At 43.4% G+C, this 12,178-nt stretch overlaps 1 protein-coding gene across 1 annotated transcript in view; it reads left to right on the top strand.

The window, feature by feature from the left end:
- Positions 1–4,286: 4,286 nt before the first annotated feature.
- pacrg (PARK2 co-regulated) overlaps positions 4,287–12,178 on the top strand; it is a 256,594-nt gene continuing 248,702 nt past the window's right edge. The window contains exon 1 of the mRNA XM_021584416.3: positions 4,287–4,549. Coding sequence (XP_021440091.1) covers positions 4,475–4,549 — 75 coding nt within the window. The 5' untranslated portion in view covers positions 4,287–4,474. The remainder of the gene's footprint in view (positions 4,550–12,178) is intronic.

Genomic DNA, 12,178 nt, shown 5'->3' with positions numbered 1-12,178 from the left:
TAACATGTTGCTTTTATATTTTTTTCAGTGTGTATATATATATATATATATATCGTTTATATATATATATATATATATATATATATAGTGCATTCAGAAAATATTTAGACCCCTTCACTTTTTCCACATTTTGCTAAGTTACAGCCTTATTCTAAAATTGATTAAATACCAATTTTGCCTTATCAATTTATACACAATGCCGATAATGACAAAGCAAAAAACGTTTTTTTATACATTTTTGCAAAAACAAAAATACCTTATTAACATAAGTATTCAGACCCTTTGCAATGAGACTCAAAATTGAGCTCAGGTGCACCCTGTTTCCAGTGATCATCATTGATGTTTCTACAACTTGATTGGAATCCACCTGTTATTTTAAATTAATTGGACATGATTTAGAAAGGCACTCACCTGTCCATATAAGGTCCCACAGTTGACAATGCATGTCAGAGCAAAAACCAAGCCATAAGTATCAGGAATCAAGCTAAGACCCAGATGCAGACACGTTGAATTGACAATGCTTTAATATTCCAACAGGGACAGGCAATAGACAGATCAAGGAAGGCGGGGGTCAGGAAACCAGGGGTGGAGCAACGGCACCGGATGGCAGGCAGGCTTAGGGTCAAGGTAGGCAAAGGTCAACAATCCAGAGGTGGGGCAAAGGTACAGGTCGGCAGGAAGGCTCAGAGTCAGGACAGGCAAGGGTTAAAACCAGGAGGGTGAGAAAAAGGAGAGACTGGAAAAAGCAGGAGCTGAGAACAAAAACGCTGGTTTACCTGACTGGAAACGGGAGACAAAGGGCTCTGGGCACATGAAAGGTGGGATGTATACGAAGGGTACAGGGCAACAGAAGACGAACAACAGAGGGGCTAATAATCTTGGAGATGGGAAATGGGTTGATAAACTGGGGGGAGAGTTTGCAGGATTCCACCCGGAGGGGCAGGTCCCGGGTGGATAGCCATACCTTCTGCCAAGAGACGATAACGGGGTCCGATGGCGATCAACCTGTTGTCGATACCTGGAGGTGGTCTTGAGGAGGGCCAACCGGGCTCTCCTCCAGGTATGAAGACAGTGGCGCACAAACATCTGGGTGGAAGGTACACCGTCTTCTTCCTCCTGCTCGGGGAAGAGCGGGGGCTGATACCCCAGGAAACACTCAGTCTGAGATAGGCCGTGGCAGAGCAGGGAAGGGTGTTGCGGGTGTACTCAACCCACACCAGCTGCTGGCTCCAGGAGGTAGGGTTGGCGGAGACCAGGCAGCGCAGAGTAGTCTCAAGATCCTGGTTGGCTTGCTCCGACTGGCCATTGGACTGGGGGTGGAACCCAGAGGACAGGCTGGCCGATGACCCAATGAGGGCGCAGAACGCCATCCAGAACCAGGACGAGAACTGAGGCCCCCGGTCGGAAACCATGTCCATGGGCAGTCCATGGATCCGGAAGACGTGCTGCCCCATGAGCTGGGCCGTCTCCTTGGCCGAGGGTATTAGGGGAGAGGAATGAAGTGAGCGGTCTTGGAAAACCGGTCGACCACAGCCAGGATGGCAGTGTTGCCCTCAGACGGGGGGAGACCCATGACGAAATCCAGGGATATGTGGGACCAGGGTCAGTGAGAGACAGGCAGTGGTTGCAGAAGACCAGCCAGAGCTTACTGAGGAGTCTTATTCTGAGCACAGACTGTGCAGGCGGTGACAAACGCAGTGACATCCTGAACCATCGTAGGCCACCAAAAGCATTGTGCTGACTTCAGGCAATGGGCGTGGCAAAACGGGCTCCAGCCCATGAAGGCACCAGTAGACCAGTTAATGAGGGGAATGTGTCGCTGGAGCCAGGAGAATCTGAGGGGACTTGATGAGCAGGAACTGGATAGCCTCGCTGTGGTTCCCTGACACGCGTAGGTTGATGGGAGTGGTGTTGTGGGTGACTCGGCCTATAGAGCGCCCGGCTAGCGCTCTAACGTCCATGGGAATGGAGAGGGGCTGAGTGGGGATGTTCAGCTCGGACGCCAGGGTACCGTCAATGAGAATCCGGAGAGATTTAGACTGGTCTCCCCACAGCAGAATGGCATGAAAAGGGGTGCGGGCAGGGGAAGCAGGAACGTTCTCCATATGGCCCACCAAAGTACGCGCTCCTACCGGTGAGCCTGGTTTCAATATCACAAAATACAATTTAATATCACTGAATATCATTATATTTGAAATCAAGCAGCGCTTGAAATTCTCGGGCCTATTGTATTGTCTATTTTTAGTTGAATTCTGTGTTGAATTGAAACAATATCTGTTTATGACTTTGCCAATGCTATATTGGCCTAAATAGCATCCATCATTGATGACATGTGAGTGATGTAACAATATATTATACACGTAACAATATATTATATATTTATGCTAAATTTACTCTGTTTTTTATTCCATTGAGTTTATTTTGTTTCACTATTCCTTTTTATTCTTCTTCTAATGCAGTATTGTTGAAACTGAACCTGCAAGTAAGCATTTCATTGTACTGTGTACCATGACAAATCTACTTGACTACTACTACTGTTGTTTTTATCTTTGTTGGTTATCCTACAGTATCTATCAGGTGACAGAGCATCACCTCCTTAGATTAGCAAGGTTCCATCTACACTTGTCACATCGTGACATTCACAAACTGATGCACCAGCTGGCCCCAGAGACCTCATTGAAAGCCTAATCGTTGACACTAACAGCAGTGTGGCTGCATCGGTAATTGGCGGACATGTTGCAACTGTCTCCTCTATTTCCTGCTGACTTTCTCTTGGGCTCTTCGGAGAAGCCGAACTCCCCTTGGCTTCCATTTTCTAGGTATTCTGTGGGTATTCTGCTTTCATGATGTCATAATTGTGGCTTTCCTCACATCGAACATTGTCGGGGCATTGAGGGGGCCTGGCAAATGAGCTGGAGATCAAACCATGAGGATAAGATGATGGAAATGGAGATGCTGGGGACGAAAACACAGGATATAAATCAAGGCATGCACTGCATAGAGGTACATTCACTTCTTGGTGTCATGGTGGTAGTGGCGGAGGTGTTTTCCTTCACTCCGCTCTCAGCGTGCCGATTTTTCTGAGAGATCAAAACAGAACGTGTACATAAACACATCATTAGTCACAGGAAACAAGGCAATTAATCCTTTATTGTGGAGCCAGAGGCTCCTTTTTCTGAATGTCCTTGTGGTAGTAGAGAAAAATAGACATACAGTATTAGCTTGACCTGTGGGGTGTAGCGCAATACTATAAAGGGAAAATGTAGGCCTAGTATATCATTGTTTTGCATTTAAAAAGCCACTTTGCAATATCTACCATGTTTCTTCCAGATCACACTTTCCTCCTCAGCGGGTTTTTGAAACAGTGTGATACCATTCTGTTCCAGCAGCAGCCATTTCTCAGTTCAGCTGAATTCATGCTGACGCTCCGCTTTACTTTTGAAACTCTTCTTCCTGCTCTTTTTAATCTTCAGGGGGAGAAAAGAAGGCCAGCGACCACTGCTGCTGACAGGGACATAACTCGCCTTCCTTCCCCGCATCTCTTGTTTACAGTCTTCCTCTCCATCGCAACCAACCCCTCTCAATGGAGCCATAAAAAGCAAATAGGGGCTTTTAGAGAAATTGCCTGTGCACTAAAGATTAATAACAGTTGGGCCAGCTCAGGAAGAAAGTCCACAGAGGCAAAAAGGACATTGGAGATTAAAAGTGCCACATCCCTAAATTGGAATGATTCAACAGGCTCTGGCTCTCTAATCATCTTTCGAGAGTCAAGGCGTCAATGAACCTGCCTGATAAGTCATCATTAGGCACTTAGATGGTCGCCTACTGCACTATTTGAGGCACATGACCGTTGATTTGTCAGGTGAGGATTCCAACCACAATGATAACAGAATCGTTCTATGGGCTAATTAACGTGTGCACGAAGAAGGAATATACTTTGATGATAATCAGATAAAAAGTCTGATAAGAACTTGTAGAAAATATAAGTCTTTGTCTTATATCCATCTGAAAATACTTGCACAGGTGCCTGGGTGTGCTTAATGAATAGATTAGACTGGCCCTGTTCTGCTAGAAAAACTGAGCACTGACTTGATCTCTGATGAAAATAGGTTTGGCTCTATGTAGGCCTACATTACAGTAGGATGGTACAATTATTATTGTGTATAATACTATGCAGTGCAGTAGCCGATAGGAGGCTACAGTGTTTATGGTTATATCCACATGTTTTTCAGAATGGGCCATTAAAAGTAGGCATAACGTCGGCACATGTAGCTCCTCCTGGCTGCAGCAGGGAAGAGCGCGCACAGCGTGGCGTTTCCATGGAAACACCCTGCATAGCAACGGGAAGGCGTCTTCAAAGTGAACCCGTAACAACCCTAACAGAGTCAGAAGTGTAGCTAGCTAATGTTGCTCGGTGAATAGTTACATTTTAGTTTATCTAACGGTAGTCCTTAAACGGGTTTTAGTTTGTATCATGTGCACAAATATGAGAGCCCTGGAGCTGAAAACCGAAGGGTTTACGGTGAAGTCAACAATGAAGAACTCAGTGGTAAGTTTGAGTCATCATATCTAAAGATGTGTAACTAGTTACTAGCTTTAGCTATAACTAACGTTAGCTAACCCTTGTTCTAATTGTTATAATGTTGTTGCTTGCTAGCTTAGTGAACTAGCTAGCCAGTTGACAAAATACTCTAACTAGATTGCATAAAGACACAATACCAGCATCAGCAAATCAATGACTTCTCGTGACGATGCCATTTTGGCATAGGGGAAAGTATATTTGGCATAGCTTGTTAACTATACAGTAATAGTCTAAATTAACTGATTAATCTACTACGTAGCTAACGTCACATTTGCTAGTATATTCGGCTGAAACAATTGCGCCAAAAGTTCAGCATTGTGATTGTGTTGTGCTTTGTTCTACACTGTCATGCATAGTCATACACACAGCAGCCCCACGCCCTCTGCCATCAGTATGGAACGCCGTTTTGGTCTTTGTGTGTCAAAAAATATGCATGTCAAATAACACTATTTGAAGTGTCAAATAATACTATTTGACGTAATAAGCTTGTTGACCAATCAGGACCTGAACATGACTCACGTCACGTAAATGTATTACGTAGTTATTACACATTGATTACACGATTACTCGTATTTCATATGTCACAACGATTCACCGATACCTACGCTATGATGCTGATCATGTTTTGTCTCGCGCACCTGCCGCAGACACACTTCCCCAAGTTCTGTTCTTCCCCAAAAACGACATCATCTGTTTCAGCAACTATAGTTAGCTAGCTAACTATCTAGCTATGTGTCATTATCTAAAATACCCCTAATTTATACGACAGTTCCTATTTGATTAATGGTGGTCGGACCCACCTATGTGAAGCTAGCCACAATAAGGATTAGCCACTATAGTAGAATTTGCGGTTCGCCTTCAAAATATAAGTCTAATTGGAGGTGATGCAAATGAATACAAATAGTGCAATCATGCCATAATGGAATAGATCATGCTAAACGAGGTTGTAATATTATTATATAAATTCAACAATTTGCTCATTTGACAAAAATATGTTAATCACACTGGATGTTTTAGACTTTGTTGGAATACTTATTTCACTGTACAGCCTTACCTATGGATTGTGGATCAATGACATGGCGTATCTGTCACGTTCTGACCTTAGTTATTTTGTTATGTCTTTGTTATAGTATGGTCAGGGCGTGAGTTGGGTGGGTTGTCTATGTTCCTTTTTCTATGTGGTGTTTTTGTGTTTGGCCTGGTATGGTTCTCAATCAGAGGCAGGTGTCGTTAGTTGTCTCTGATTGAGAATCATACTTAGGTAGCCTTTTCCCACATGTGTTTTGTGGGTGATTATTTTCCGTTTCAGTGTTTGCACCATTCGGGACTGTTTCGGTTTTCATTTTGTTTCTCTTGTTCTTTTTGTATTCTGTATTCATTCTCATTAAATTACATTATGGATACATACCACGCTGCATTTTGGTCCTCCGATCCTTCCTACTACTCCTCCTCAGAAGAGGAGGAGGAAAGCCGTTACAGTATCAGTCTACTCAGTGACACCCAGAGAAAATGAGCATTGTAGCTCTTATTGCGGGTCTCTGAAACCACTGTGAATTGAACCACATTTATTGTACCAGTCAACCTACTATGTGTAAAAACAATACGACCTGGATGTTTTAGAGCCTGATAACTCTGAGGAGTACTTTGGGAAAAAAGCACTTCGGTACTGAGTAGAGTAGACTAATACCCCATTTCATTGATCCCCAATCCTTAGGTAAGGCTGTATAGTGCAATATAAATTTCAATAGGCACAATATGTTGACAGTCAAAGTCCCGCAATAAGAGCTACTACGACGATAATATTGGGCTCCCGAGTGGCGAAGCGGTCTAAGGCACTGCATCTCAGTGCAAGAGGCGTCACTATAGTACCTGGTTCCAATCCAGGCTGTATCTTATCCAGCCGTGATTGTGATTCCCATAGGGAGGTGCACAATTGGCCCAGCGTCATCTGGGTTTGGTCAGAATAGGCTGTCACTGTAAATAAGAATTTGTTCTTAACTGACTTGCCAATTAAATAAAGGTTACATTTAAAAAAAATATATATATATATATATAAACAAAACATGTACAGTGCCTTGCGAAAGTATTCTGCCCCCTTGAACTTTGCGACCTTTTGCCACATTTCAGGCTTCAAACATAAAGATATAAAACTGTATTTTTTTGTGAAGAATCAACAACAAGTGGGACACAATCATGAAGTGGAACGACATTTATTGGATATTTCAAACTTTTTTAACAAATCAAAAACTGAAAAATTGGGCGTGCAAAATTATTCAGCCCCCTTAAGTTAATACTTTGTAGCGCCACCTTTTGCTGCGATTACAGCTGTAAGTCGCTTGGGGTATGTCTCTATCAGTTTTGCACATCGAGAGACTGACATTTTTTCCCATTCCTCCTTGCAAAACAGCTCGAGCTCAGTGAGGTTGGATGGAGAGCATTTGTGAACAGCAGTTTTCAGTTCTTTCCACAGATTCTCGATTGGATTCAGGTCTGGACTTTGACTTGGCCATTCTAACACCTGGATATGTTTATTTTTGAACCATTCCATTGTAGATTTTGCTTTATGTTTTGGATCATTGTCTTGTTGGAAGACAAATCTCCGTCCCAGTCTCAGGTCTTTTGCAGACTCCATCAGGTTTTCTTCCAGAACGGTCCTGTATTTGGCTCCATCCATCTTCCCATCAATTTTAACCATCTTCCCTGTCCCTGCTGAAGAAAAGCAGGTCCAAACCATGATGCTGCCACCACCATGTTTGACAGTGGGGATGGTGTGTTTAGCTGAGTTGCTTTTACACCAAACATAACGTTTTGCATTGTTGCCAAAAAGTTCAATTTTGGTTTCATCTGACCAGAGCACCTTCTTCCACATGTTTGGTGTGTCTCCCAGGTGGCTTGTGGCAAACTTTAACCGACACTTTTTATGGATATCTTTAAGAAATGGCTTTCTTCTTGCCACTCTTCCATAAAGGCCAGATTTGTGCAATATATGACTGATTGTTGTCCTATGGACAGAGTCTCCCACCTCAGCTGTAGATCTCTGCAGTTCATCCAGAGTGATCATGGGCCTCTTGGCTGCATCTCTGATCAGTCTTCTCCTTGTATGAGCTGAAAGTTTAGAGGGACGGCCAGGTCTTGGTAGATTTGCAGTGGTCTGATACTCCTTCCATTTCAATATTATCGCTTGCACAGTGCTCCTTGGGATGTTTAAAGCTTGGGAAATCTTTTTGTATCCAAATCCGGCTTTAAACTTCTTCACAACAGTATCTCGGACCTGCCTGGTGTGTTCCTTGTTCTTCATGATGCTCTCTGCGCTTTTAACGGACCTCTGAGACTATCACAGTGCAGGTGCATTTATACGGAGACTTGATTACACACAGATGGATTGTATTTATCATCATTAGTCATTTAGGTCAACATTGGATCATTCAGAGATCCTCACTGAACTTCTGGAGAGAGTTTGCTGCACTGAAAGTAAAGGGGCTGAATAATTTTGCACGCCCAATTTTTCAGTTTTTGATTTGTTAAAAAAGTTTGAAATATCCAATAAATGTCGTTCCACTTCATGATTGTGTCCCACTTGTTGTTGATTCTTCACAAAAAAATACAGTTTTATATCTTTATGTTTGAAGCCTGAAATGTGGCAAAAGGTCGCAAAGTTCAAGGGGGCCGAATACTTTCGCAAGGCACTGTATATGTACTGAACCTTGGTTCTGGTGACTTTTTAAAAGGAAAAAACTAAAATAAACCATTATTAACCCAACTATTACAGATAGCAAGCATTACAACACTCCACATAATGTTGTAGACTAGTACAGACTAAATATGCAAACATTTTTAGCCCTTAGCCCAATTAAAGGAAATCAGTCGGTACATTTTAAGCCATTTTGTGTCCCATTCGGATTGGCGGTTGTGCTCACTTGGCCTTAGTCCTCTCTCCTCTCTCCTCCTCCTCTTCTCTCCTTTTATCTACTCCTCTTTCTTCTCCTTCTTTCCTCTCTCCTTTCATCTCCCCTCCTGGCTCTTTCCTTTCCTCTGTTCCACTCTGCTCTCCTCTCTCCTTTTCTCCTTCCATCTCCCCTCCTGGCTCTCTCCTTTCCTCTGTTCCACTCTGCTCTCCTCTCTCCTTTTCTTCTTCCATCTCCCCTCCTGGCTCTCTCCTTTCCTCTGTTCCGCTCTCCTCTCTCCTTTTCTCCTTTCATCTCCCCTCCTGGCTCTTTCCTTTCCTCTGTTCCACTCTGCTCTCCTCTCTCCTTTTCTCCTTCCATCTCCCCTCCTGGCTCTCTCCTTTCCTCTGTTCCACTCTGCTCTCCTCTCTCCTTTTCTCCTTCCATCTCCCCTCCTGGCTCTCTCCTTTCCTCTGTTCCACTCTGCTCTCCTCTCTCCTTTTCTCCTTCCATCTCCCCTCCTGGCTCTTTCCTTTCCTCTGTTCTGCTCTCCTCTCTCCTTTTCTCCTTCCATCTCCCCTCCTGGCTCTCTCCTTTCCTCTGTTCCACTCTGCTCTCCTCTCTCCTTTTCTCCTTCCATCTCCCCTCATGGCTCTTTCCTTTCCTCTGTTCCGCTCTCCTCTCTCCTTTTCTCCTTCCATCTCCCCTCCTGGCTCTCTCCTTTCCTCTGTTCCACTCTGCTCTCCTCTCTCCTTTTCTCCTTCCATCTCCCCTCCTGGCTCTCTCCTTTCCTCTGTTCCACTCTGCTATCCTCTCTCCTTTTCTCCTTCCATCTCCCCTCCTGGCTCTTTCCTTTCCTCTGTTCCACTCTGCTCTCCTCTCTCCTTTTATCTCCCCTCCTGGCTCTCTCCTCTCCGCTACTCTGTCCCTCATGCATCCCTACCTCACTCTTGGGATGCTGCCTTCACTGTCTAAACGATAGCTTAAGCTTTTAAAGAGTTAGCCAACTAAAGAAAGTTTAATTTAATTCAGGGTGAGTTGGCGTTAGCTTGCTAAGTGAACGTTACCTGACACTCTTGTCCCTGCTCCCCCTTTCTCTTTCACTGCTGTGGCTGGAAATATTTCAATTAACTAATCTGAGAAAAAAAATCCAATCGAAGACAGATACATGCAGCTATCTTGCTTGCACTTTATACAGTTCCAAACAAACTAGCTAATGTTAGCTAACTTGCTAGACTAGTAACGTTAGTTAAGCGTGTTTCTATCATCAATATACTTATGGATATTCTATAGCTAATTGCCGTGAATTGTGGAGGCAGCATTATAGATATAAATTATGTTAGTAGAGTGGTCAGGTTATAGCTAGTTTATGTAGTTAACTAGTTAACTAGCTAACGTTAGTCAAACAAACAAGCTAACGTACCTTTCTTATAGTTTCTCACGCAGGTGCACTCTGAGGTGATTCAAGTGAATTGTGTTTTGCGCCACAGAGCTTCTGTATTGCGCACGGGTCACTCGCTCGCTGGTCACTGGTGCGCCGTGTTTCTTGAGTTGCAGGCTGCCTGCCACAGCTCACAGAGCTAAATAACCTTCAGAACTGTGTTGAACCCAGACAGATTATTTATTTACCATGAAAAATGAATGTGCTTCACAGAACTTTATTGAAACTATGTTTGGTAGAAATAGGATGTTACTTTTGGTGTGGCGGCAATTCTGCCGTGGCGCAGCACCACACTTAAATGAACGCATAGGAAACACTGGTGTAAACTCATCACAGTGATTTTCTGTGGGTGTCACCGAATAGACTCATACTCCGTTTCATTGCTTCACATTCCAACACTCCAACCTTGTTCAAGATTATCGAGTCTAAATATGGCATGATTCCACCAATTGTAACCTTCTGCAACACTTTCAAAGAGGGACTTTTATTTGCAAGCGGAAACGCAAGTTCCACTGTTGTGGCTAATCCTTATTGTGGCTATTTTCACAACAAATAACCCGGTCAGGTCAAGCCATATCAGCCAGGTGAATCTAGCTGGCTGTTTATAACATTTGTTTTTGGGCAACAGGGTTAAGTAGCTGGCTAGCTAGTTATTTCAATAGGAGAACAACAAGTGGCTACATAGCTAATACTTATTCACATGGATTCCTAAACCATTGCGAAGAATATTGTTTTCAGGCTGGTTGCATTGGTGCAAGCTAGGTGCCACTGCTGCAAGCTAGGTAAAGCTAGCTAGCTACCACAGAAGTTGGAAATAACATCTGTTTCAAAGATATATGCAAAAAAATGTGGATCCTGCTCTTTTGACCTGATCTAATTTCAAATGCTCACACAGACGTTTTCCTATTGGGTCGAACAAATAATGCCTTATTACCAATGCAGTATTGTACAGCTGTGACAGTGATTGTAATGGTGGCTCTTGGCTTGCACGTGCAAATTCAGCACACGCAACATTCTATAATAGAATTGTGTCTTTTTGGGGGGGACACGCAAAGACCCAAACGGCGTTCCATAATCAGGTTGGTTGTTGGTAGGATTAATGGGATAATGGAATTACGGGGCAACCTATCACTGGCTTCCTGAAATGACTCTCTCCCTCTCCTGGCAGGAACAGAGACATGCTACAGTAGCAAAATAACTAGCATTGAAATGCTTACTTACGGACTATTCCCAAAAATGCAGAGAAAAATATAAAAGAAAGATAATAACACGAGGAATTCATACACAATGAGTAGAAATAACTTGGCTATATACACAAGGTACCAATACAGTATTTATGTGTAGGGGTACGAATTAATTGAGTTAGATACACTACATGACAAAGTATGTGGACACCTGCTCGTCAAAAATATAATTTCAAAATCATGGGCATATGGAGTTGGTCCCCCTTTTGCTTCTTTAACAGATTCCACTCTTCTGGGAAGGCTTTTCACTAGATGTTGAGGGAAGGTTTTCCAATAGATGTTGGAACATTGCTGTGGGGACTTGCTTCCATTCAGCCACAAGAACATTAGTGAGGTCGGGCACTGGTTTTGGGCGATTAGGTCTGGCTCGCAGTTGTCATTCCAATTAATCCCAAAGGTGTTCAATGGGGTTGAGGTCAGGGCCCTGTGCAGGCCAGTCAAGTTCTTCCACACTGATCTTGACAAACCATTTCTGTATGGACCTCGCTTTGTTTCATGCTGAAACAGGAAAGGGGCTTCCCCAATCTGTTTCCACAAAGTTGGAAGCACAGAATCTCAGAATCGCTTCTGTGGCATACCACTTCGCGGCTGAGCCGTTGTTGCTCCTAGACGTTTCCACTTCACAATAACAGCACTTACAGTTGACCGGGGCAGCTCTAGCAGGGCAGAAATTTGATGAACTGACTTGTTGGAAAGGTGGCATCCTATGACAGTGCCACATTGAAAGACTGAGCTCTTCAGGAAGGCCATTCTACTGCCAATGTTTGTCTATGGAGATTGCATGGCAGTGTGCTTGATTTTATACACCTGTCAGCAACGGGTGTGGCTGAAATAGCCAAATCCACTCATTTAAAGGGATAAATCTGACCCTTTTAAAAACAATTTTTAGCCTAAAATGACATAAGCAAATCTAACTGCCTGTAGCTCAGGACCTGAAGCAAGGATATGCAAAATGTGAAGTTTGTGGAAATTTGAAATGAATGTAGGAGAATTTAACACATTAGATCTGGTAAAAAAAAAACTGGCG

This window comes from Oncorhynchus mykiss, chromosome 25, assembly GCF_057628025.1.
Source record: "Oncorhynchus mykiss isolate SJ-2025 chromosome 25, ASM5762802v1, whole genome shotgun sequence".
In the NCBI taxonomy this organism is placed as follows: domain Eukaryota; kingdom Metazoa; phylum Chordata; class Actinopteri; order Salmoniformes; family Salmonidae; genus Oncorhynchus; species Oncorhynchus mykiss.
Note: the sequence above shows the minus strand (reverse complement) of the source record. Positions and strands in the feature narration are given on the sequence as shown.